Below are 27316 nucleotides of genomic sequence, written 5' to 3'. Positions count from 1 at the left end.
TGGTTGCTGGGAATTGAACTCAGAACCTTTGGAAGACCAGGCAGTGCTCTTAACCACTGAGCCATCTCTCCAGCCCCAATACGAGTATCTTTCAATAAGCTTATTCATTTAAAAAATGTTAATGTATGTACTCATATTTTTTGAATATTTTAAAGACTTATTTATTTATTATGCATACAATGTTCTGCTAACATGTACACGCCAGAAGAGGGCACCAGATCCCACCACAGATGGCCGTGAGCCACCATGTGGTTGCTGGGAATTGAACTCAGGACCTTTGGAAGAGCAGGCAATGCTCTTAACCGCTGAGCCATCTCTCCAGCCCCTGTACTCATATTTTTGAGGTCAGGGAACAAATCTCTGGGGATTAATCTCTGTTTGCTAGGTTTGTGTGACAAGTATCTTCATCTGCTGAGTCATCTCTCTAGGCCTGCTTGAAAGATTTACCATGCAAGTGACCCTGGCATGGAAAGTGACACAGGCAGGAAACAGTATGCCATGCTGACACGGACTGGGTGTAAAGGGGAGGAAGAGAGAGACAGAGAACGGCTTCTTCAGAAGAATGATGGCTGGGGGGAGAGAGACAGAGAGAGACAGAGACAGAGAGACAGAGACAGAGAGACAGAGAGAGAGAGAGAGAGACAGAGAGAGAGAGAGATTGAGAGACAGAGAGAGAAAGAGAAGAAAGCCAAAACCAGCTTGCCCCCATGGGAAGGGAGAGATTGGGAGTGGGCAGAACTTGTGTCTTAATGGGACAGACTACTGTCTGAGTTCATCTTGCCAGGTGACAGGGAAGGCCAATATAATCCTAACATTTTCGTCTTTTTCTTACCATAAAATGGTGAGAAATTAAAGGGGATAGTAGGTGGGATAGGGATGGGGTACTGGGTTCTTGAGACTGCTTCCTGCTTATTTGTGGGTGTCGAAATCTTGGGGGACCTGAGAAAGCTGGGATGCTGGCCATATCCTGGGGTAGATGGTTGCTTACTGCTGTCCAGGCTCTGTGGAACTGTCCAGTGTCTCTCTTGAACTTGTTTGAGGTGAATCCTCTAATTCAGCTCCCTGGAACTTTAGGACTAGAGTTCTTTGAGTTTGTGAAAACATAAATTTTAGACAAATTAGCATTTTTACTGTTTATAAATACTATTATTTGTTTTGTAGAAACAACAGTATACTCACATCAGAAATGATTGTGACAGGTGTTTTTGAACAATGAAAAGTATCCTTAGGAGGATACTTTTCTTTGCCTGCCTAAAACACCTGATGGTGCTAATAAGGCGCTGAATGGCCAATAGCGAGGCAGGAGAAAGGATAGGTGGGGCTGGGACAGAGAGTATGAAGCAAAGGAGAAATCTGGAAGAAAAAAAAAGGACCAAGACAGAACAAGGAGAGGAGGATGTCAAGGGCCAGCCACCAAGCCGCCCAGCCAGCCACAGAGAAAAAGTAAGATATCCAGAAGAAAAGGAAAAAGATAGATGGGAAAATGAAGAAAAACTGACAAGAAACAAGCCAGACTAAGACCGGGCATTCATAACTAAGAAACAAGCCGAACTAAGACCGGGCATTCATAACTAAGAAAAAGCCAGGGCTGGAGAGATGGCTCAGAGGTTAAGAGCATTGCCTGCTCTTCCAAAGGTCCTGAGTTAAATTCCCAGCAACCACATGGTGGCTCACAACCATCTGTAACGCGGTCTGGTGCCCTCTTCTGGCCTGCAGACATACACACAGACATAATATTGTATACATAATAAATAAATAAATATTTTTTTAAAAAAGAAAAAGCCTCCATGTGTCATTTTCTTGATGGGGGAGGGGGGAGTTGAGTGGTAGCCCCCCCCCAAAAGCCAGAAGAGTAAAATATATTGTCATGAATGTATCTGTGTAGTCTTAATTGCTGCAGATTTGCCATTGCATATATACTATGTTTTTATTAACTTTCTATTGAATTCTTAAGATTTTGTAAGCAAAATATAGTGGCTTGTACCTGTAATCCCATAATTTTGGGAGGGTGAAGCAAGAATATTGCTGTTAGTTCCACATCAGTCTGGGCTACAGAGTGAGAGATCTTGTTTCAAAGTAAACAAACATTTTTGTCTCAGTTCTTCATTATTTGTTTGTTTGTTTTGAGACAGGGTTTCTCTGTGGCTTTGGAGCCTGTCCTGGATCTTCCTCTGTAGACCAGGCTGGCCTTGAACTCACAGAGATCTGCCTGCCTCCACCTCCCAAGTACTGATATTAAAGGCAAGCACCTGGCTTCAGTTTTTCATTATTATTCTCTGTATTTACCCTATTGTTTGTTTAGAATAACAACCTATGTGAGTAATTCTTGTGTAAAAGTTTATTCAGTCTTTAAAAATCTTGGCTAGAGACTGGAGAGATAGTTCAGTGGTATCCTGGCGGCTCTTCCAGAGAGTCTGACTTTTATTCCAAGTACTCATACGGTGGGATACAGCCATCTGTAACTCTAGTTCTGGGGGTTCAGCACCCTTTTTGGTCTCCATGGGTACCAAGAATGCAATTAGTGCATAGCCATACTTGCAGGCAAAACACCCATACACATAAAATAAAGCCTTCTAATTCCCAGCACCACAAATAAATGACTAAAAATAAATAATTAAACTGTGGCTAGTCTGTATTAGGAATTCTGTTGAGTGTGTAGTTAATGCCTTTAATGAGGCAGAGGCAGGCAGATCTCTGTGAGGACAAGGTCAACCTCCTCTACATAGAGAGTTCCAGGACAGATAGGCCTATGTAGAGAGACCCTGTCTCAAAGTGGGGGAAAAAGAAATGAAAAATATTCTGAAATTGTCTTATGTTTCAAATATTTACCCAGTGAATTTGACCCTATGGTTTACTCATACAAAAACTTTAACATTTTTCTGAAATTGGATGCAGCCTAGACAACTGTCACTATTTTTTATGGCTGTATTGTTAAGAGGTATTCCCCAAAGAAGACCACTGGACACAGGTGTAAGCAAATAGACAGTTTTTATTAGCTGGTCTGTAACTACATTGGGTGTTTGGGACCCAAGTGCAGTTCCAAGCATTTCTCGAGGTGGGATTTTAAACACACACACACAAAAAAACCCATGTCTTGGGATGATATACCTCAGTTAGTCAGAAGTGGAGTTATAGAAGCTGGAAGCAAGGTTAATAAATTTAGGGACTTTCCTAAAACTATAGGTCTTTGTTCAGTTTTGGCAGGTGTTGGTTGCCTATGTGCTTGGTTCCAGGCCTGAATGATAGTTCCATCATGGTGTCAGTTGTGCTAAGGTTTGGGGCCTATTACAGTATATTTCCTTGAGTTAGGCATACCATTATTTATTTCCCTAACCACAGATTTTAGGGTTACTTCTAGAAGACCTAAGTGTGTCATCTACTTTCTTTTTCTAACTAGATGCGAATCCTGAGGTGGCGATGACCATGCTTCGCTGGATCTATACCGATGAGTTAGAGTTCAGAGAGGATGATGTGTTCCTGACTGAGTTGATGAAACTGGCCAATCGCTTTCAGCTCCAGCTCCTTAGGGAGAGGCAAGTCACAACAGATGTGCCCTGCAAGGTGGTGGCTAAACTTAATTGTGCCAAGCTGTGTGAAAGCAGCTTCTGATACGTGAAGAATTGCCAGGGTTCTGTAAAGGTGATGTGGGAGAGACTGATTTCTCCCTTGCTTTGTGTTACTGGTAAGCTAAATTTTGCCAGTGCTAGTTTGTTCTTTCTTCTGCTGGCTTGTTACCTGAGGCTATGTGATTGTGTAAACTGACAACTGCATATGGAAGAATAGATTCCAGGTTCCACATTCTTGACTTTGCCTTTCATTCTGTTTTCCTCAACATTTTATTCTGCTTTTGGATAGACATAGCAGATGAAGTTCTTGGTTATATACTCCTTTTTGGAAGCACTTTAGTGCTTACCTTAATCCAAAGAGTATATGGTTCAGTAGGTTTTGTAGCCAGTATTGATAAGAGCTTACTTCATTGAAGTTAACTGCTTTTTAGGTCCCAAGGAGCTGTCACAGTATGTTTTTAAAGTGCATTTTCTCTGTTTCTTTCCCAAGTTGGTATAATAGAATAACAGGGGACAAAATGCTCATTGAACAGTGTCAGTCAGAAATCTTTGTGCACCTGTTGTATCTCTGCCTGTTGGTGGCCAGCTTGATTAATGTCTTTTTTTTAATTTAAACATATTTATGTATATATTGTTTTGTCTGCATGCATGCCTGCACACCAGAAAAGGGCATCAGATCTCATTATAGATAGTTGTAAGCTGCCATGTGGTTGTTGGAATTTGAACTTGAGACCTCTGGAAGAGCAGTCAGTGCACTTAGCCTCTGAGTTAATTTTTCAGCCCAATGTAGTCTTTTTATAGTACTTCATAATTTTGTTTTGTTTTGTTTTGTTTGGGGGTCTTCTCATTACCCCTTTGCCCCGCTTCTCCCCCTTTCTCAGGTTTGTCTGTAACCCTGGCTCTGGTTGTTGATGAAAGTTTTTGTCCTGCCTGGTTCAACAGCCATTCAGTCCCAAATAAACACAAAGGAGTTTGTATTAATTATAATCTGGTTGGCCTATTGCTCAGGCTTATTACTAACTAGCTTTTAAAACTTGAGTTAACCCATAATTCTTATCAATTTTTTTTTTTTTTTTTTTTTTGGAAATGTGTAGCCCAGGCTGGCCTCAAACTCGTGATCCTCCTGCCTCTGCCTCCTTCAGCAAATCCTACCGGCGGGCGCCACCACTACTGGCTCGGTACCTTTTCTCAGTAAAGCATTCTCATCTTGTTTTCTCTATGTCTGGCTAGCTACTGCTAACTTCGCCCTTCCTTTTCCCAGAATTCTGCTAGTCTGGTTGCCCTGCCTTTACTTCCTGCCTGGGTACTGGCCATTCAGTGTTTTATTAAACCGACACAAGTGATAAATCTTTACAGTGTACAAATCATTATCCCACAGCACCTGTCTGTTCTGGAACTCACTCTGTATACCAGGTCAGCCTCTAATTCACAGAGATCACCTGCTTCTACCTCCTTAGTGCTGGTATTAAATGTGTGTGCCACCATTGTCCGGCTTATAATATTTTTATTTTCATGGGTGCATGAAAAAAAAATTGGCTTCTCTCCTGGCTGGTTGAGGGACTAGTTTCAGCCATCAAGATATTCTGTTTATTGCTCTATTGATCCCACCTAGGAGATCCAAGGGAGACTCGGCTACTAGGAGCTGCTTACTTTGTTTTTACTGTGAGAGGGCTTTTCCTCTGGATTGGCCCCCACAGCTCCACAGGAATTCCTAGACATTCTTCCCAACTATCTGTAAGTGATCTGGGATTGAGAACTGTTTTAATATCTAAAACTAATTTAAACATAAACAGGTCCAAGCTGTATAGGGCTAGATTATTAACTCAACTAGCTTTAATATTGAGGCCTTCCAGTTAACTATTGTGTTTGTTTAGTAAGTTTATGCACTACCTAGGAGTATACTCATACTCATTTTAATTAGATTGTTTATATCTTTTCCCCCAGATATCCTGTGCTTTCTCATTCACCATATCAGACTTGCTTATAAATTAAATTGCTTTAATAAAAATGTTCTGGCTTTGTATAGATCATTTAATTAGTATAATGGATCATTTAATTAGTATATTGATTGATTAGGCTTCATAATGATCAACATTACCAGATGCTCCAATCTGTACTGTTGGATGTGGCTGTTAAGTTGTCTGTCAAAGCTCTCTTAAGAGCTGTGATAGAAGAGGCCAGGACTAGAGTGAGTGCTGGCTCATTTTGTTTTGTTGTTTTTTTTGTTTGTTTGTTTGTTTTTGAGACCAGGTTTCTCTGTAACTTTGGAGCCTGTCCTGGAACTCGTTCTATAAACCAGGCTGGCCTCGAACTCACAGAGATCCGCCTGCCTCTGCCTCCTGAGTGCTGGGATTAAAGGTGTGCGCCCCCACTGCCCAGCTGAGTGCTTGCTCTTAATGAGGTCACACGTGTGCCCACTGCTTTTAGGCAGAGAAATAACACATCTAAGATAATAGCTCAAGAGGCTATGGCAAATAGGAACTGTGATAAAGAGGTTCTGATGGTTTGGAAATGTTAATAATTAAATTGATAAAAATGTAGGTATCTTGGAGTTTCTTTTGCTGTGAAGAGACATCGTGACAACAGCAGCTCTTATAAAGGAAAACATTTAATTGAGATGGCAGCTTACAGTTAGAGGTTCAGTCCGTTATCATGGTGGCGTGCAGGTAGACATGGTGGTAGTGAAGGAGCTGAGGGAGTTCTGTATCTTGCAGCCAGCAGGAAGTAGACTGTGCAATGAGTGAAATTTAAGCAAGAGACCTCAAAGCCTGGCCCCACAGTGACACACTTCCTTCAGCAAGGCCAACCTTCCACTAGTGCCACTCCTTATGAGCTAGCTTATGGGAACCAATTACATTCAAACTACCACAGAAGGGTTTTATTTTTAATAATACCAGAAAATCCTCTTTCAAAGGAGTATTATAAAAGTGACAATATTTTTCCTGATTATAAATACATATTCAGTGTATGCAATGTGGAAAACATAAAATTATATATAGAAAATGCTAATCATCTACAACCCAACCATTATTCAGCTATGTTTTTTTTTCTTTCAGTAGTTCTCACTTCTCACATACATGAGTTGATATGAAAACCAGAAAACTAGCTGAGTGTGGTGGTACATACTTTAAATTCTAGTGCGTGGGAGGCAAAGGCAGGCAGATAACTAATTCAAGCCAGCCTAGTCTACAAAGGTAGTTCTAGAACAGCCAGAGCTACACAGAGAATCCCCATCTCAAAAACCAAAGAGAAAAGAAACCAGACAGGACATGTGGGGTGCCTAATTTATATTTTTAAAACCAGGTTTATGGGCTGGAAGTAACAAGAGGTTAAGAGCCCTTGTTGCTCTTGGAGAGAGAGGACTCAGGTTTGGTTCCCAGGGGCTCACAATTGCCTTTAACTCCATTTTCTGGGGTTCTGTTGCGATGCCCTTTTCTGGTCTCTTTGGGCTCCTGCATGCATATGGACTCACATAGACGCACATGTACATAAAAATAATGAATAAATCTTTGCTAGGTATGGTGGCACATGTCTTTAATCCTAGCACATTGTAGGTAGAGGAGGATGGATCTTTTATGAGTTTGAGTACAGTGTGGTCTACAAAGTGCATACCAAACCAACCAGGGTTATATGGTGAGATTTTGTTTCAAAGAAACAAAATTAACAGCAAAATAGATTATTTTGTGTTTTTGTATGCTTTGTGGGTATAAAATTACAAAAATATACTAATAACAAGAATATTTTTCCTCCAGAGCAAAACTAGCCTGCCTTGTATTTTTAAAAGAGAAAGTTTAAGCTGAGAACTTAAATTTTAAAGTTAAAATTATATATTCTTTTGTTGTGTGAGTCATACCGTTTTTTAGTTATAGCTATTCATATGGCAAGTGACACTCAGGATCTAAATGAGTGAATATGAACTGTTTGTAATTTTTAAGAAAACATCTGTTGTCCTCAAATATATCCAAGTCCCTTAGCAGTAATAAGAAAGACAATATAACTTTCAGAGCCCAGGCTGTTGTCTGTACAAGCGTGTAAAGTGCTCTGCAGATGAGAGCTGGAACTTATGTGGTCAACTATGTGGTAGGTCACCTGCTGATAGAACAATGCTATAGCAAGACCATCATATCTGACATTACAAGTTTCATCCATCTGAAAGGAGAACTTTTCCTCCTAGAACACTTACTCCATAGTTGTGATCAGGTCAGAATGACTTTGTTACCCTTTGTTGTGGTGTGGTGTGACGTGTACTTAGACTGTAGAGGCACAGAAAATTGAGATTTATGAATATACTGTTTTATTTTTGAGATAGTGTTATACATTATAGCCCAGACTCACTGGAATTCATTTTGTAGCTCAGGTTGGCTTCTAACTCTTGACAGTCTTTGCCTTAGGCTCCTAAGTATAGCAATTTGAGGTGTGTATCATCACCCCTACTGCAAAGCTTATGTGTGTTTTTTTGTTTGTTTGTATGTCATAACAGGATTTCTCTATGTAGCCCCTGTCTGTCCTGGAACTTGCTCTGTAGACCAGGCTGGCCTCAAACTCACAGAGATCTGCCCGCCAATGCCTCCCGAGTGCTGGGATTAAAGGATTAAATGAACCAGACACTTTTGTTCTTAATGCAGTGTTTCTACATATTGATTTTTCTTCTTTTAAAAATGCCATGGGAGGGTTGTTGAAATTGCTCAGCAGACAAAAGTCCTTACTACACAAACCTGATAACCTGAGTTTGATCACTAAAACTCACTTTAGAAGGAGAAAACTGACTTAAATTGTCATCTGGCCTTCACACCTTTTTGTATTGTGGTGTACAAACACAAACACACACTAATAATGAATGAATGAGTAAATAAATAAATAAATAATTTGTTGGGAAGGGGTGGAGACAGGATATTACCATGTATTCTTAGGTGGCTGCCTCTGCCTCTTATGTGTTGGAGATTAAAGGCATGTGCCACCACAATTAGCCCTAAATTAATTTTTTTTATTTTGGTTTGGTTGGTTTGATTTTTTTGAGGCTGGGTTTCTCTGTAGCTTTGGAGTCTGTCCTCGAACTAGCTCTTGTAGACCAGGCTGGCCTCAAACTCTCAGAGCTCCGCCTACCTCTGCCTCATGAGTACTGGGATTAAAGGCGTGAGCCACCACCGCCCGGCTACTAAATTAATTTTTTTTTTTTTTTTTTTTTGATTTTTGAGACAGGGTTTCTCCGTAGCTTTTTGGTTCCTGTCCTGGAACTAGCTCTTGTAGACCAGGCTGGTCTCGAACTCACAGAGATCCGCCTGCCTCTGCCTCCCGAGTGCTGGGATTAATGGCGTGAGCCGCCACTGCCCAGCTCTAAATTAATTTTTAAAGTGCCCTGAGAGAGGTGCTTCTTTCACCAAGTCAGCAATGTTACTTAAAGACAGAGCACCTAAGGACAGATATAAAATAGTTGCATATTTCCTACTGATGGAAAATGGCTATGTTCTTGTTTCTAGCCTAGTCTACCTTGTAAGGTCTGAAAATTTGCTTTTTGTTTTTCCCTGGTCTGTCCCACTGTGTCCTCCTATCTTCACTCTGTCTCATTGTCTTCCTTTGCACGACTCCACGGTCTGTCTTGGTACCCATCTCTTCTTTCTCATCTCCACTCCATGATCTGTCGTCTTGTTTGCCTTCCTCCCCTCTTCTCCTTACCTCTGTAACTCTTGTTGTCCTTCTCTACTTCTGCTACCTAAAACTCATCTACTGAGATTGAGAATTCCCTGCTGCTCAGTTATGAGCAGTAGTATTGAAGTCCATTGATATTTGCTATTAAAGTTTGCAATGTCTGTTTTCCATTTTCCTTCAGGAAAGGAATGTTAGGCCTTAGAAGGGATTTTTGAGCACAGAGGAAATGTAAACTTAGGAGCTTACCTTTAAGTGTCTCGTGCTCTGCTGAGTGTACCTAACTTTCCTTCATCTTGAAACCCAGAGTCCCAACATCTCTGAGATCAAGTACCATCCTTACGTCATCATAGAAGGGGAGACAGGACCATAGAGACTTCATTTTCCTCTCACTACTAAGTTCTGCTATGTGACTTTTCTAAAGTTTTTGTTGAGGTTGTAGGAAAGGAGAAACAATGGTAGATTAGATTGAGGGGGCTATGAGTAGGCTACCACTGGGCGTCTCTGACTACCCTTGGGGGTAAATCTGATTGAAGTACTGCTTTAAACAGACGTTTCCTGTCCCGACTGCCCAGTCCCAAATTAACGACTAAGATGTTGAATATGAATTACAAACGCTCTGTTGATAGCTCAGGCTTGTTATTAGCTAACTCTTACATTTAAATTAACCCATTTCTATTCATCTATGTATTGCCACGTGGCTCGTGGTTTTACCTGTCCTCTAGCATATCTTTTGGGATGACTTTCAAGGAGACTGGGCAGATGGCTGGCTGGCGTCTCTCCTGACTCTGCCCTTCTTCCCATCATTCTCAGTTTGGCTTTCCCACCTAACTTCCTGCCCAGCTACCAGCCTGTCAGCTTTTTATTAGCCAATGAGGGTAATACATATTCATAATGTAGAAAAGAATTATTTTGCAGCAGCCACCTTTCTCGGTAGGCCTCATTTTGTGGGAGGCACAATATGGTTTCCAGGTAATTTATCATAGAATAAATTCTATATCTTCTATGCTAGGATGTGGAGACAACTTTGTGCCACGAGGATATAGTTGATATCTTGTTAGTCATTCATCAAGTCTTGTTGCCTGGCTTTGTGTAGACACCCATTGTGCCCAGTTTACTCTTGACGTACTGTGGTCTGATTTGTGTGTGGCACTCGAGATTGAATCCATAGTCTCTTGCATACTAGATCTGACTCATAATTATTTTACCATCTTATAGTTATTTTGGGTGGTCCTTTAAAATGTAATTATAAATGTAAAAGTTTTATTTATATGTATATGTGGAGGGGCATGTATCTGGGGAGACTAGAAGAGAGTACCAGATCTCCTAGAACGGGAGTCACAGACAGTTGTGGATATGTGCTGGGAACCAAACTTAAGGTCCTCCTTTGGAAGAACAACTGTTCCTAGGGGCTGAGCTGTCTATTCAGTCCACACCCAGTGTTGCTAAGGATTGAACCCAGGACTTCCCAAATACAAATACATCCTAGACAGACATTCTACCATTGTCTTACTTTCCAAACCCTGAATTATAGTTTATTCATTTATTTTAATCATCATGATTATTATTATATATCAGTAAGTATTTTGGCTACATATATGTCTGTGCAGCACATAAATATGGTACCCATGAAGGCCAGAAGAGGGCATTGGATCCCCTAGAACTTAGAAGTTAGATGATTGTGTACTTGCATGTGGGTGCTGGGAATTGGATCTGAGTCCTCTAGAAGAACAGCCAGTGCTCTTGACCTCTGAGGCATCTTTCTATCCCTCTGAATTATAATTTAAACAAAATAAAAATTTATCTTTTGGAAGGACTTTCAAGGAGGTATTTATTAAGCATAGACGCTCACATTTGAAATCATGAGAGTAATAAAGTTAGCATAATAGAGTTGTCTGAAATCTGTAGGCATGTTCCATACAATTCAGTGCCAAAGAACTGAAGCCAGTCTGTTTGTGTTTGATTGCAAAGTGACCTGTGCACGTGATTCAGAAGTTTCAAGTGATTACTTTTGAGGCTATTGAGGTATTCTGCTTCATATTTTTTTTTGCACGTTATTTTGATTCTGTTCGATTAATATACTGTCTAGTACAAGACTGCAAAGCACACTGTAATCCCAGACTGAGTCAAGAGGAGCCTAACCTCAGAGCTAGCCTGGGCTACATAGTGAGATACCCTATCTCAAAAATAAAATGTGTATGGTCAGTTTTAGTAAAATCACAATAAAAATTGATTTCCATAAGTAAAAATCTATACTTTTTTTTTTTATCAAACATACTGTTCAATCTTACACCTTAGTTTTTCTTAGACATAACTAGTGCCTTAATCATTAGCTTTGGTTTATTTATTTATGAATATATATGCCTTACTAATATTGTTCATCATTAATGAAAACTCTCTTACAGATGTGAGAAGGGTGTTATGTCTCTGGTGAATGTTAGGAACTGTATTCGCTTCTATCAAACTGCAGAGGAACTAAATGCCAGCACACTAATGAACTACTGTGCAGAAATTATTGCAAGTCACTGGGTAAGGATTGAGAGGTGTGGACAGAGCGAGATCCAGTGTAAGCCCTGCTTCTGTAGTCGCCCCTCGGGCACATCGTCTTTGCAGCTTGCATTATTAAAAAAGAAGCAGTTTGATGGATGGTCTGTGAGGTTTGTTTCTGTTCTGAAAGTGTTCTGAGGGTTTAGATTGCACCAGGCAGAGGGAGCTGAGGTTCAGGAGCAGATGCCAAGAAGGAACATCTGCCTTTAGTGTTGTCCTTGAGAGGCTGAGACTCAGCATGCAGGTGCCCATGGAAGAGCTTCCTCCACTACAAGAGGCATTCTTAAACTTCAGCTTCTTTTCTTGAGTTTTTGTTATAAATAAGAGGCTTTACATCTCTTGGTTACAGTTTTGGTTTTTTATGTGTATGCAGGTGTACATATGTGCTTGTGGAGGCCAGAGGACAACCTCTGGTGGACTTACTCAGGTACCATCCACTATATTTTGAGACAGGGTCTCTTACTGGCCGAGAGCTTGCCGATTAGGTGAGTCAAGCTGGCCAGTGAGCCCCAGGAATCCTGTCTCCTTCCAAGCACAGGGTTTACAAGCCAAGTTTTTTTTTCCCCTTTTCATTAAATAAATAATATATAAAACAATCTATGTTGTTTTATGAACTAGCTTTTGTGATTGTTTTGTATACAACATTATTGGAGAAACTTTGGAATTCTAAAGAAAGTTTTCTAACAGTTGGTGTGAGTGCCATTAGTGCCATAGACCTATAATCTCAACTACTTGAAAGGCTAAGGCAAGAGATGCCGAGTTCATGGCCAAGCTGCAAAGTAAGTTCAAGACCAGCCTGAGGAACTTAGTAAGACCCTTTCTCTAAAGAATTTTTAGCCAGGCAGTGGTGGCGCAGGCCTTTAATCCCAGCACTCGGGAGGCGGATCTCTGTGAGTTCGAGGCCAGCCTGGTCTAGTTCCAGGACAGGAACCAAAAGCTACGGAGAAACCCTGTCTCGAAAATCAAAAAAAAAAAAAAAAAAAGAATTTTTAAAGGGCTGGGAATTAGCTCAGTGGTACAATGCTTGCCTAGCATACATGAAGCCCTCACTTTCATCCCCAGTACCAGTAGAAAAGTGGGGTTATTGTTTTTTTGCTTTAAGATAAGATCTCATTATGTAGCCCAGATTGATCTCAAACTTACGGCAAACATGCCTCAGCCTCTAGACGTTGGAATTGATGGCATATACTGCTATACCTGCTGAAAGGTAGTTTTAAAGAACTGACAGAGTGATAACTATCCCTTTCTGATAGGGGCACAGCTTTGGAGAACAGCTGGGACTCAGTGAATTGTTTGCTGCAGTTCTGATTAGTTTTGAAATTGCCATCTTAGTAGACTTAGTAGGAAAAGGACTCCAAGCTCATGGTCAGGCTTCTACATGGCTTGGTTCCTGTTGAAGGTCAACATTGATGTTCAGCTGTCCAGTCTCTGAGGCTCAGCGGAGCTGGGATGGGTAAAAGTGTGGTGGCAAGTGCCTCTTAAATACAGATCCTGACTCAGTCGTTTTCTTACTGTGCACTTTGTGTGAGCTCTGTAACCTCCATATGTTAATACTTTTCATTGTTTTCAATCCCTAGGATGACTTGCGAAAGGAGGACTTCAGTAGCCTGAGTGCTCAGTTGTTATACAAAATGATCAAATCCAAGACAGAGTACCCATTACATAAAGCTATCAAAGTGGAGAGAGAAGATGTGGTCTTCCTCTATCTGATTGAAATGGATTCCCAGGTATTATAGAAGCATTTCCAATTTTCCCTGTCTCTCTCGATCCTGATTAATCGAGATTAATGCTATCTCGATCCTGCTTCCATCTGTACTGTGACTGGACATTCTAAGAAAGTGCTTCTGACATGTTCAGGTTGCTTTTGAGCATTTTCTGTTCTGTTCCTTAGAATTCATCAGTCTTAGTACAGTCCAAAGCACATTTACATTTCCAGATGGCTGTCATAACAGTACCTGACTTCAGGCCCCGATCTTTGTTTTTATTTCTTACCAAAACAAGTTTCCACAAATTCTGTGCCCTAAGTCCACACACATTCTGGGCTGGTTGAGAGTACTTGCTGCTTTTGCAAAGGACACAGGTTTGGTTCTCAACACCCACATGACAGCTCACAACCCTCTGTAACTCCATTTCCAGGGAACCCAACACCTTCTGACCTCTGGAGGCACCAGGTATACATATGGTCCACATACTACATGCAGGCAAAAACACTTATACCCATAAAATTATATAGTTTACAATAGTAACCGCAATCCATCACTTTTATTATTTATCAGCTTTGCTGTTGGAGATCCACACCAGAAGTCACAAGATTAAAATTACGTTGTTTATAGACTGGTCATTTGTGGAGCCATTTTTTCTTGTGGGCTTAAGACTATTCTCAGCCTCTAGATGTCCTCAGTCTTTAACTTCAAAGAAGCCTTGCTTCCATCCCTAAAGCCAGCAATGACAGGTCAAGTCCTAATTTCACCCCTTAATGACCTGGTCTTCTACTTTCCTGTTTCACTTTTAAGAATGAATGTTGTTACAAGTAGGACCCTGTTGGCTGGTTCAGGAATCTCCCTAGCTCAAGGTACTTAGCCTTATCACATCTGCAGGGGGACTTTTTGCCTTGTAATTGACATCCTCACATTATTTGGTAATAAGGGCTTGAACATCTGTGGAGTGGGGGTGGAGGGCATTATTCTTCATCCCACACTGTCTTCAATGGAATGCAGGTGGAAGTATGGTTAATCATGGGTGTTTGTGCTAAGGAGGACTCTATTTAGCCACCTTTCATGAAAATCCTAACTCTTTGTTATAAAGTTCTCTATTCAGGCTTGTCTTTGGTGTCTGTGTCCCACGTTGTTGTGTCTGATGTCTGCCCCCGCCTCCCCTTTTGTCCCTGTCTCCTGTGTTCTGTTCCCCCTCCCCTGCTGCTATCTCCATTTTCTCTGTGGTCCTTTGATCAGCTTTGTTGCTCTTTGCTCTCTCGTCACTGTTGTTTATTGACACTGAAAGCGAGTGCTCTCAGGAGGCCCAATAGAAAGTCTGTGATGAAGTTGAATTTTGAGACTCAGCAACACCATGGTGACATAGCATTAGAATTGGCACTTTTAGAATAAGTGTGATGACATATACGTATTTATGGAAGAAAGGCCATTTCTGTGAGTTTGAAGACTGGCTTGATGTACATATTGAGACCCTGTCTCCCAGCACTCGAGAGGCAGATGTTTTAAGTTGGGAAAGATTAAAGTGGGCTGTATTTTCTGTCTGAGTGCTGATTTCCTGACTTCTCTGTTCAGCTCCCTGGGAAGCTAAACGAAATGGATCATAATGGAGATCTTGCATTAGATCTGGCTCTTTCTCGGCGACTAGAGAGTATTGCCACCACTCTGGTTAGTCATAAAGCTGATGTGGACATGGTAGACAAGAATGGCTGGAGCTTGTTACATAAAGGAATCCAAAGAGGTAAGGAGAAATGAATTACATTTTTCTCTGTATAGTTTTGAAGCTTCCTAGACTCAGTTCGAGGAATTCCCAAAAGACCTTGAGTCTGTACACTCAACTAGTGTGACTTAGAACTTGTGATCGTTGGGTCAGAGGGTCTAAAACACTATTGGCTTTGTCAGTTTGTCTGTTCATAATGCCACCAGGACCTGAGTAAGAACAACTAGACAGATGGCCTTTAAGAAGTACCTTGGGAGTGGTGTTTTGGTAATTTCTGTAATTTCTGTGACTTCAAAGTTAGTCTATTCTATATAGTTAGTTTTGGGACAGTCAGGACTACATAGAGAGACCCTATCTCATCAACAGGAAAATAAAACCAAAAACCTAAAAAAGAAATACCTTTGTGGGCTTGAGCAATGGTTAGTCATTTGAGAGCATTTGCTACTCTTGCAGAGGGACTTGGTTCCCAGTAAGTGGATTCACAACTGTTGTAACTCCAGTTCCAAAGGTTTTGATACCGTCTCCTGGTTCTACAGGTATACATATGACATTCACCCACATAGACACTTACACATCAAACTCTAAAACAAAAAGTTATAAAAGGACCTTTTGCTTGTGAGCAACATATGTCTACTTATGTAATTACATTTTCTTCAGTAATTGTGCCAGAAGATTGTTAAAGTTCTCACAGAAGGATTAAAGACCCAGTTACCCAAAGTAATCTTTAATAGACAGTGCTGGAGGTACCAATTGTAATACCTGATCTCAAATTATGTTACAGAGATGTAGTAACAAAACATCATATTACGGGCCCAAGAGCAGGCATGTAGACTGATATATATATATATATCACACACACACACATATATATAAAACTTTTGAGGGCCCAGGAATAAATAAATGCATAGTTGTAGTATCCCTTTTTGAGAAATTTCTCAAAAACATACATTGGTGGGCCTGGAGAGACAGCTCTGTGGTTAAGAGTGTGTTTGACTTTCCAGCACCCATTTGGTGCCTCATAACTGCCTGTAACTCCAGCTCTAAAGAATCTAACACTTTCTGGGCTTCTCTTTAACAAAGGATGAACCCAGCTACCTCTCACCTTTACAAAAACCATTTCAGAATGGATTTATAACCTTAAAAGTAAGATTAGAAACTTGGAAACTGCTAGAGCAGCAGTTCTGAACTGTGGGTCATGGCCCCTTTGGAGTTATATACCAGATGTTTACATTACGATTCATAATAGTAGCAAAATTACAGTTATGAAGTAGCAATGATAATAATTTTATGGTTAGGGGCCACCATAACATGAGGAACTGTATTAAAAGGGTCTCAGTGTTTGGAAGGTCGAGAACCACTGTCCTAGAAGAAAGAGGCATAGCTAAAATACCTCAAGGTTCAGGCAGAGGCAAGGGTTTTTTTTTTTTAACAGTATTCCAGTAGCAAGGAAATACTTCCCTGAATCAAAATGAAGAAGCTTCTATATCACAGAGAAAACTGTCACCACAAGCAAGAGACAACGGGAGAATGCCTTTGCTAGTCCCATATCAAATAGGTAATATTCAAAAAGTGTAAAGAACTGTAAAACTGCCGGGCGGTGGTGGCGCACGCAAATCCCAGCACTCGGGAGGCAGAGGCAGGCAGATCTCTGTGAGTTTGAGACCAGCTTGGTCTACAAGAGATAGTTCCAGGACAGGCTCCAAAACCACAGAGAAACCCTGTCTCGAAAAACCAAAAAAAAAAAAAAAAAAAGAAATAGACAGTAAAAGCCGGGCAGCTGTGGTGCACGCCTTTAATCCCAGCACTCGGGAGGCAGAGACAGGTGAATCTTTGTGATTTCGAGGCCAGCCTGATCTACAAGAGCTAGTTCCAGGACAGGCTCCAAAGCTACAGAGAAACCCTGTCTCAGAAAACAAAACAAAACAAAAACAAAAAAAGAAAGAAAGAAATAGACAGTAAGAGAAGGGGATACCCAACAGCTTCTTCTGGGTCCATTCATGTACACAGACAGGCACATGTACCTGCACACATGTGCATTCCCTCAAAAAAACACATACAGGGCTGGAGAGATGGCTCAGTGGTTGAGAGCTTTGCTTGTTCTTCCAAAGGTCCTGAGTTCAATTTCCAGCAACCACATGGTAGCTCACAGCCATCTGTAATGAGACTTGGTGCCCTCTTTGGGCCTGCACTGTATACATAATAAATAAATAAATATTTAAAAAAAACACATACAAATAAATAACAAAGACATAAAACCCCTCACAGGTGCTAGTGAGGATATAGAGAAAAGGGAATTTTGTTTTGTTTTATTTTTTTGAGACAGAGTCTCACTATGTAGACTAGTTGACTGTGAACTCAGAGACAGCTTTTGTGCCCCCCCCCACCCCCCAGTTTCTGGGATTATATTTACTGATAGGAATATAAACTTGTACAGCCACTATGAAAAATCAGTGTGTGGATTTCTCAAAAATCATTGAAAGTAAAACTGCTATATGGCACAGGTCTTGGTTATACAAGTGAAAGCCTCTAAGTTAGCACACAGAGGTATTTGTATATGTTTGTGATGTTAGCCAGAAAATGGATGTTCATCAACCAACAGCACTGCTGTTCCCTTGGCTTTGGTTCTGTTCTGTAGCAGAATGTACTATTTGAATGTTGATGACGCTGCAGCTGCAGCTTTCTCCCCTTTCTGGGCAAAGGTTTTAGGGTGAACGTCCTTCTGAGTTATGTGGCGTGTCAAGCTTGCTGGCTAGTAGAGAGGAAAGTTTTACTCATCACTGGGTAGGAAACTCTTAGAGCAGGTCTCTGTGGAGAGGAGATGTATTTTCCCAAGTACGCATAGCTCTTAGCTCTGGGTTTGTGCTCACTTGGGAAAGCTTCTACCACGTAGGGAATTGTTCTTTCTCACTCTGTTTAGTATCTGAGGTGTTTATTTTGGAAACAGATTCACTTGTTACTTAAAAAAAAATTTAAGTTCCTTTCCTCTCTGGGAGCTGAATTCTTGTTTCATTAAAAACATCCCTGGTGAGTTATTAAATATTTGGGTAATTGCTTAGTTACAGGAATTGCCAAGACAGTTTTGATGTGTGTTCTAGAATGATTTAATATTTCATTCTGAATTTGTGAAATGTCCGGAAGTATGTGAATTATAGTGTAAATAGCGCAAACTTTGAAAGGAGTACGGCATGGGACAGTTACTTGTTCACAGTTGTATAGACTTTTCTTGTCTACAAAATGGGAAGGGATCTTTCTGCTTTACCAGGCTGTTAACACAGTGAGACAGGATTGGGATGCGCCCCATACAATGAATGCCAGTTGACTGATGAGTAAACATGGTAGCCTTTATCTTGCCTGGGCATTGGAGTAACATAACCAGACCCTGTAGGAATTGTTATCTTTTCATTGAAGTCCCTCTGAAACACTGGCTAGCTTGGAACACTACGTAGTAGAGCCCGGTCTCAGACCTGCAGTGGTCCTCCTGTCTCTGCCTCCTGTGTTCTGGGTTTTAGCATTCTATCTATCACCCCTTCTGAGGGATTGTTTGACTTTGCCTTCTTCAACTTGCTGTTAATTACCCAATAACTGAGTACTGCCTTTGGTTACTGACCTTGCTTCTAATTCATTATGAGTTATGGAAGTTTGTTACCAGATGAATGAGGTCCAGGTCTACTTACTTGGAGATGCACATTAGAATCCACAAAACATTAGTGGTCATCTTGCTAAGCAAATGCATCTGTCTGTCAGAAGAATTGGGTGATGTCAGGGTCTGTGAGGCCCTAGACACTGTTAACATCTCCTCTGATTAGCCTGATCTAAGCATGATTATGAGTCCTTTCATAATAATTCTAGTTTTCTACTATTTAGCAACCTGCAATAACCTGGACTTTCCTGACCAATTGTTTGTAGTAATTTTTAAAAACAAGGACTATTAAATACACTTGTTTCCTGAATAAAATTGTCATAAAGCTGAAAGAAAAGTTGTGTGTGAGGCCGGGCGATGGTGGCGCACGCCTTTAATCCCAGCACTCGGGAGGCAGAGGCAGGAGGATCTCTGTGAGTTCGAGACCAGCCTGGTCTACAGAGCTAGTTCCAGGACAGGCTCCAAAGCCACAGAGAAACCCAGAAAAAAAAAAAACAAAAAAAAAAAAAAAAAAAAAAAAAAAAGAAAAAAGAAAAAGAAAAAGAAAAGTTGTGTGTGCATTTACAAATTGTTTAACATTGGTTAGGAATATTTTTATGTGGAAAAATGATGACAATAATGCCTCATTTAGCTGGCATTGTGGGTGACTGAGGAAAGCAAGTGGCTAAAAGTTTTCAGTAGGAGGTACATTTTCTGGTATTGAGACTCGAACCCGGATCTTTAAGCATGCTGAGCAGTGGTTGAGTGCAATCCACACTCTAACCCTATCAGATTGGAAGTGTGTGGAGTACTGTTTCCTCTCTGGTAAGACCCTCACCTAGGTCCTTGCTTCCAGTTCCCTGCTTTGTTCTGTTTTCTGCATGCTTTTCTTCTTGTTTATTTACCCTCTAGACTGACTTCCCTTAATTCAACTTTTTTAGGAAATCAAATAATTCCTCAAGACCCTATTTTTTTTGCCAAAAGTACATAAAATGTATGATTATAAATTATGAATTGATTTTTGGGTCTAACCTTTAATTAAATTTGATTTAAAGTCACTAAATCCTTTACAAAAACTTAAGTGATCAAAATATTAGCTGGGAATGTTGGGTTTTGCCTGTAATCTCAGCACTTGGGAGGCTGAACAAGAGAGTGCTGCCAATTAGAAACCAGATAGAGGATGGTTTCTTTAATGCTTTCTGTGTGAATCTAACCATCTGAAGGTTTTCTTGTACCTGTGTCCTCATTTCTGTTTTTAGAAGTAGACGTAGGACTCTAATAAGAGAGTTTAGTTATCTGAAGTCAGAATTGATTGGAATTAGAGCCTGTCTCTTAAAGTGAAACCCAGTAGCCCAGAAATTCATCTATTTTCTTCCCTAGTATTTTTTTTAGCTAAGGCCAGTTTCTAAATACATTGGTTGGCTAGTCCCAGGTAGAAGCTAATTGGTGCCACCTAGAGGTCACTGAGAAAAATAACTGCTTCCATCACCCACCCACCCACCCAGTGAGGAAGGGAGGGAGGGAGGGAGAGAGTCCATGGATGGCAGATCGCAGTTGTGAACCACCATGTTAGTGCTAGGGGGGTCCTCTGGAAGAGCCACCACTGAACCATCTCTCCCACCCAAACCTGTTATTGTTAAGATAGTGAAGACATCTTGAATATCTTTGATCATCATGGATAATCAAAAGGTAGACAAAAAGAGCCTTTTGAGTTAAAATGTAACCGTGGACTGTCATGGATTTCTACCTACAGCTCTCCAAGAGATTGCTTCAGACACTACCAGGTGTCATTCTATGTCTGCAGTTATCTACTTGCTGCCTTCAGAGGAAATAGTGGCCACAGCAACTGGTCATTGTCATGTCATTATGTGTTCTGTTATTTCTTTCAAGGAGATCTCTTTGCTTCTATATTCCTCATTAAGAATGGGGCCCTTGTCAATGCTGCCACATTGGGGGCCCAGGAGACCCCGTTGCACCTTGTAGCATTGTATAGTTCAAAGAAATCCTCAGCAGATGTGATGTCTGAGATGGCGCAGATTGCGGAGGCCCTCCTGCAGGCTGGTGCCAACCCCAACATGCAGGATAGCAAGGGCAGGTGAGTACCTCTTATGGTGGCGCATAATTGACATTCAGTCTTTGACATTAAATCTGATGTTTATTGAAACTGCAAACATTTAATTGTCATGCAAAAAGTGTCATGACCAAGATTAAAAGCATTTGGGGAAAACATTTGCAGCCTGGCTAAATAAAGAAGTCTGAATTTCTAAGCAATTCATATGCTTTTCATGTTGAAAACAATCACAGAGTGGCCATCTAGTCAGTGTTTACAAGGACTTTCTTCAGCATTTTTTAGGATCACTTGGATAATTTGAAGAGGAACTATGTTGGAAGGAGAGGGCCCCTTGTTTGTCCCGGCCGCCTGGCTATAGCTTACACCCGAAATAACCAGACAGAAACTGTATTAATTAAAACACTGCTTGGCCATTAACTCTAACTTCTTCTTGGTTAACTCTTACATATTAGTTTAACCCATCTCTATTAATCTGTGTATTGCCATGTGGCTGTGGCTTACCAGAGATTCTAACCATCCATCTCAGGCAGAGGATCCATGGCTTCTTTGACTCTACCCTTCTTCCTCCCAGCATTCAGTTCTGTTTTCTCTGCCTACCTATGTTCCGCCCTATCAAGTAGGCCAAGGCAGTTTCTTTATTCATTAATCAATGAAAGCAACACACAAACAGGACCTCCTACACCAGAACTACTATCTCAAGGCAACCTGTTTCATCTCTCTGAGATGTAATGGTTAGAAAATTCCCTGTTTTAGCCGGGCAGCGGTGGTGGCGCACGCCTTTAATCCCAGCACTTGGGAGGCAGAGGCAGGCGGATCTCTGTGAGATCGAGGCCAGCCTGGTCTACAAGAGCTAGTTCCAGGACAGGCTCCAAAGCTACAGAGAAACCCTATCTCGAAAAAAACAAAAGAAGACAAAAAATTCTGCCTTATAAATATCTTAACTCTAGAGTGTGTTACCCTCATTGCATAACCCTTCTTGTATTTGGTAGTGGTTCTGTTTATGTTTGGTGTTTGATATTTTTATAAGTTTTTATTTTTATTTGTTACTTTTATGTGTATGGATATTTTTCCTGCATGTGTATCAATGCTCCACATGCATGCAGTGCCTGTGGAGGCCAGAAGAGTGTGTAGGATTCCCTGAAACTGGAGTAACAGGTGTTTGTGAGCCATCATGTAGGTTCTAAGAATCAAACACAGAGTAGTGGTCCTCTGGAGAAGCAAGCAGTACTCTTAACCACTGAGCCATCTCCAGCCTAGTTTTGTTATTTTTGTGTCTTCTCAGGAGTTAGTTTAGGATTCCTTGTGGTTTATAATTGTGAGCAGGGTTGCCTGTCTTGAGGCAGAAGTGTGGGGGGCTCTGAAGTGCAGTTTAGCCACTTGCCTTGGCAGCCTTGGGTGGGGCCACAAGTGTCATTCACCATCAACTCAGTTCAGTGTTTGAAAACCCATCCAGGATGTTGGATTCTGCAAGGCTGGTTGTCAGGAGAGGGTCTGTGAAGGGGGTCATGTGCAGAGATAAGATGGTCCAGGAACTTGATGTTGCATAGGGATCATTCATTCTCCCATGCAGTTAATATCCTTCATTCCTTGTGCCGATTCTTTGGGATTCCCAATAGCAATAAATTTGGGCAGTGTGTCCATCTGGGGTAGAGGCCAGGCGCAGGGCCCTGTGCTTTGGTAGCAGCCTTTTCTTAAGGCACTTGAGTACTAACAGGTGGCGGAGAACAAGTTCAAATCGACCCAGTTTTGTCTTATTTCTGCAGCGTGCTCCTGTGCTAATAGAAAATTACAGCGAAGAACAGTTTCATTTCAGATTGGCGTAGGATGGGGAGAGAAAGGGTGGCAGAAGCTGCTGTTTAACACACTTCTTCGGGAAGGGATTAGAAGGGAGTAGAGAGCCATGGGCCATAGAAGCAAATCCATTTTTATGTTTTGATTGTTGGCTGTGGTTTTGGAAAACAGTAATGGAATTGGTCGTAGATGGTGATTTTTACTGAGAATTCTAGTGTCTGGCTTGGTCTTTCTTGAATTGACACTTCTTTTAATTCATTTTATTCTGTTTTACCCACAGGACCCCTTTACACTTGTCCATCATGGCCAGGAACGACTATGTGTTCAGTCAGCTGCTGCAGTGTAAACAGTACGTAGGGCGGCCTGGAGAAATGAAAAGCGGTTGTGAGGGTGGGATTGTGAGTGAAAAATCTTTCCTTATTAATTTTTTAAAAAACTATTGTTCGTTTGTTTATTTGAGATGAGGTCTTATTATGTAGTATAGGCAGGCCTGGAATTCAAAGTCCTGCTTCAGTCCCCCAGTTACTGAGATTACTGGCTATCTCTCCTACCCTGAAATTTTCTCTAAAGATACTCTACAGTTACAAACCTTAAGTAAAATAAAAATTTGACCATTAGAAAGTACAGGGAGAGAGTGAACTATTATTGGCAGCAAAGAGAGACTGGAAATTGTATCTGTCATTTACATCGTCTCTTTATTTCAGATTAGATTTAGAGCTGAAGGATCACGAGGGCAGCACTGCGCTCTGGCTTGCCGTTCAGTACATCACCGTGTCTTCTGACCAGTCTGTAAACCCTTTTGAAGACCTCCCTGTACTGAACGGAACATCGTTTGATGAAAACAGCTTCGCAGCCAGGCTCATTCAACGTGGCAGCAACACTGACGCTCCTGATGCGATGACGGGTAAAACAGTGGGCCTGAGGCTGAGGTCTCTGGGAAATGACAGCTAGATGAGTTTCTTCTTGTGGTTTGATGACAGGGGCTGGGAAAGCAATGCTGGCCTCAGACTTGCTAGATAGCCCAGGCCAGCCTTGACTGTGCTATCCTCCTGCCTTAGCCTGAGTGCTGGAATTACAAACATGTGCCACCATGCCAGCTTATAATAATAATAATACAGAAGTTAAATGGCTTACTGTTATGAGGATTATTTGCTCTGTATTTTAAAATCAGTAAAGATCCATTGTGGTTTGTTTGTTAGTTTGTTTTAATTCCATGCTCCAAATAATTTAGTCAGACATTAGTTAAGTCTTGTAAGCTAAAGCATACTTGGTAAATTAAGGCAATGATTCTTTTATTTTTTTTATTTTTTTTTTTTTGTTTGTTTGTTTGTTTGTTTGAGACAGGGTTTCTCTGAGTAACAGCTTCCTGGAACTTGCTCTGTAGACCGGGCTAGCCTTGAACTCACAGAGATCCACTTGCCTCTACCTGCTGAGCACCACCACCACCTGGATAAGGCAATGATTCTTAGATTCTGTAGACTCACAATTCCTTTTACCCTAGTAGAACTTAAATTCAGTTAGTTTTTATTTTGTTAGTCATATCTTTACTATTTACTGGAGTAGGGAAAATAAAAATGATATTTTTTTTTTTCTTTTGTTTTTGGTTTTGAGACAGATTCTTGTTAGGTATATATAGCCCAGCCTGGACATAAACTGGAGATTCTCCTGCCTTAGCCTCCCAAGTACTAAGATTACAGGCACAATCAACCAAGAAACGTTTGTTTTTAATTTGATTTTTAGGTTTGTTTTACTTTATGTATATGGGTGTTTGCCTGTGTGTATCTTTGCCACATGCTTGCCTGGTGTCCTTAGAGGCCAGAAGTTGTCAGACCTCTGCAAATTGGAGTTGTGAGCTGCTGTGTAGATGCTGGGAATCTGGGTCCTCTGAAAGAACAGCAAGTGCTTCTAACTGCTGAGCATCTCTTCAGATCCAAAACTTAGATTGCTTCTCCCCGCTTTGCCCCCCCAATAGCTCTGTCTGTCCTGGAACTCCCTTTGTATACCATGCTGACCTTGAACTCACAGATATCCATCTGCCTCTGCCTCTCAAGTGCTGGGGTTAGTGTGCCACCACTGCCCGATCAAAACTGGGAAACCTCTTTTTTTAATTACATTATATAAGAGAGTGGCATGCAAAAGACTGGCTCTTTGGTATTTAGGACTTGATTTGTTGTATTATTAGTTTCTGTGTAAATTTTCCACCTGCTACCGCCACATTATTGGGCTTACACACAGGGACTTGCACTAGCTGGCAAAGGCTATTGCTGAGCTGCATTTTCAGCCTTAGAACATGTTCTTCTAAAAATGTGATATATTATTTAAAATATCATGCATTTATATATGAGAATGCAGCATTCTCTTTGTAATTAATTGAGAGTTGTCCGTGACACTGTTCAAATCTTCAGCTGGGCAATAGTTACACACGCCTTTAATCCCAGCACTCTGTGGGAGGCAGAGGCAGGCGGATCTCTGTGAGTTCAAGACCAGCCTGGTCTACAAGAGCTAGTTCCAGGACAGGCTCCAAAGCTATAGAGAAACCCTGTCTCGAAAAAAAAAAAAAAACACAACAACAACAACAAAAACTGAAAATTTTTAAATCTTCATGTACTCTAATCAGCTTTGGTCTGCTCTTTCTTGCATCTCCCTTTACCTCTTTCCCATTCTCCCTCCTTCCATTAGTAAGCAACACCCTGTGCTGTCCCCTACCCCCACCCATCGATTAGTCTCTGAGAGTCTTATTAAGTTTTTTGAACTCTTGAGATGATATTTTACACTATAAACTTCGTTTTAGCTTAGGTTTTACTTTTGAGGCAAGTTCTAATGTAGCTTAGACTGCTCTCAGATTTGATGTGTGACTGAAGATGACCCTGAACTCTTATCCTTATTTTTAGACTTATTTATTTTATTTATTAGTGTGAGTGTTTTGCTCACATGTATGTATGTTCACCACATGTATGCCTAGTATCTGTGGAGTCTTGTCTGGAAGAGGATATGGGAATCCCTGTAACAGTGAGCCATCATGAACCAACATAATTTATTGATTAATGTGTTGTCACAATGGCATTTCTGTGTGTTTAGTTTAAACTCTTAGCTCTCTGAGTAGAACTTATTGCCTTTAGCTTTTGTTACCTACTATGAGGATTTCTTTACTTTTTTTTGTTTGTTTGTTTTGTTTTTTCAACAAGGGTTTCTCAGTAGCTTTGAAGCCTGTCCTGGAACTAGACCAGGCTAGCCTTGAACTTAGAGATCCTCCTACCTCTGCCTCCCAAGTGTTGGTATTAAAGGCGTGCGCCACCAATGCCTGGCTCTTTACTTATTTTTTGAGTCAAGTGTAATTTCATTGAACTGTCCTGTTTCTTTATGAAACAAGCTCCACCCACTCCTCCCCCCTGTCCCTGAGGCAAGCAGATCTTCCTTCCTGCTTGCAGCCTGAGTCTCTTTCTTTTCTGTCTCCCTCTCATAGAGACAGCTTCTTCCTCTCTAGACTTCTTGCCTTCTCCTCTTTTTCCCTCCCTCCCTCCCTCCCTCCCTCCCTCCCTCCCTCCCTCTCTGCTCTTCTCCCCTTCTCCCTTTCCCCTCCATAACCCACTAAATAAATATCCAACCTCATTCTCTGTGACATGCCTATCCGTCTGTCTCCCTGGTTCCCTGCCTGGGACCAGCTGCCTTTGGAGACCTGCGGCATGGTCTTGTGGCACGCCCATCTGTCTCTCTCTCCTTGTGGTCTGCTGCAGCCCTACCTGGGACTGGCTGCTCTCGCACATGGCCTACTGCAGCCGCTGGGGATCTGCAGCATTTTTAATTACTCTATTACATCAAAGTCTTGCTGTGTTGTCATACCTGACATAGAGCAAACACACAGAGCAAAAGGAATCAAACCCAGGTCATCTGCAAGAGTATTCAGTTCTAAGCCATCTGAGGTTCTAAGCCATCTCTCCACTCCCCTCTTTATTGTCTTGCTTTTACCTTCCAACAGCGGAGATTCTGGGCATGTATTATGCCAACAGAAGTTGAGATCAAAATGACTGTTACTATAGGTGAAGTCACTTTGTGTGAAGGCAAAGAAAAAAATGATTTAAAGACAAAAGTAGTGTTTTGTCTATTTCTTTTTCTGTCTTTATTTTTTTTAATTAAAGGTGCGTGCATGTGTGTGTGTGTGTGTGTGTGTGTGAGAGAGAGAGAGAGAGAGAGAGAGAGAGAGAGAATATGTGGAAGTTAGGTGATATTTTTAGTACTTGATTCTTAAGGCAGAGTCTACACATTCCAGGCTAGCTAACCCTGGAGTTTCCACTCCTAGCTCCTCCTTCCATCTCACTGTAGAAATGCTGGCATTACAGTTGAATCCGATGCTATTTACATGGTTCTGGGGGTACCAGAGCCTGGTGACATACATCTTTTTTTTTTTTTTAATATTTATTTATTATGTATACAATATTCTGTCTGTGTGTATGGCCAGAAGAGGGCTCCAGACCACATTACAGATGGTTGTGAGCCACCATGTGGTTGCTGGGAATTGAACTCAGGACCTTTGGAAGAGCAGGCAATGCTCTTAACCTCTGAGCCATCTCTCCAGCCTGTGACATACATCTTTAATCCCAACATTCAGAAGGCAAAGGCAGTCGAATCTGTGTGAGTTCATGGTCAATCTGG

General features: G+C 41.2%; 1 protein-coding gene across 2 annotated transcripts in view; it reads left to right on the top strand.

Annotated features, from left to right (window-relative positions):
• Ankfy1 (ankyrin repeat and FYVE domain containing 1) overlaps window positions 1-27316 on the top strand; it is a 61232-nt gene that overhangs the window by 10908 nt on the left and 23008 nt on the right. For both annotated transcript variants that reach the window (XM_050162722.1, XM_050162723.1), the window contains exons 4-10: window positions 3398-3533; window positions 11615-11738; window positions 13334-13483; window positions 15041-15206; window positions 20695-20899; window positions 22947-23015; window positions 23371-23570. In XM_050162722.1, the coding sequence (XP_050018679.1) occupies window positions 3398-3533; window positions 11615-11738; window positions 13334-13483; window positions 15041-15206; window positions 20695-20899; window positions 22947-23015; window positions 23371-23570 (1050 nt within the window). The remainder of the gene's footprint in view (window positions 1-3397; window positions 3534-11614; window positions 11739-13333; window positions 13484-15040; window positions 15207-20694; window positions 20900-22946; window positions 23016-23370; window positions 23571-27316) is intronic.

This window comes from Alexandromys fortis, unplaced genomic scaffold (assembly GCF_014885135.2).
Source record: "Alexandromys fortis isolate MF-2015 unplaced genomic scaffold, M_Fortis_MF-2015_v1.1 scaffold_84, whole genome shotgun sequence".
Lineage (NCBI taxonomy): Eukaryota > Metazoa > Chordata > Mammalia > Rodentia > Cricetidae > Alexandromys > Alexandromys fortis.
This window is presented reverse-complemented; position numbering and strand designations above follow the sequence as displayed.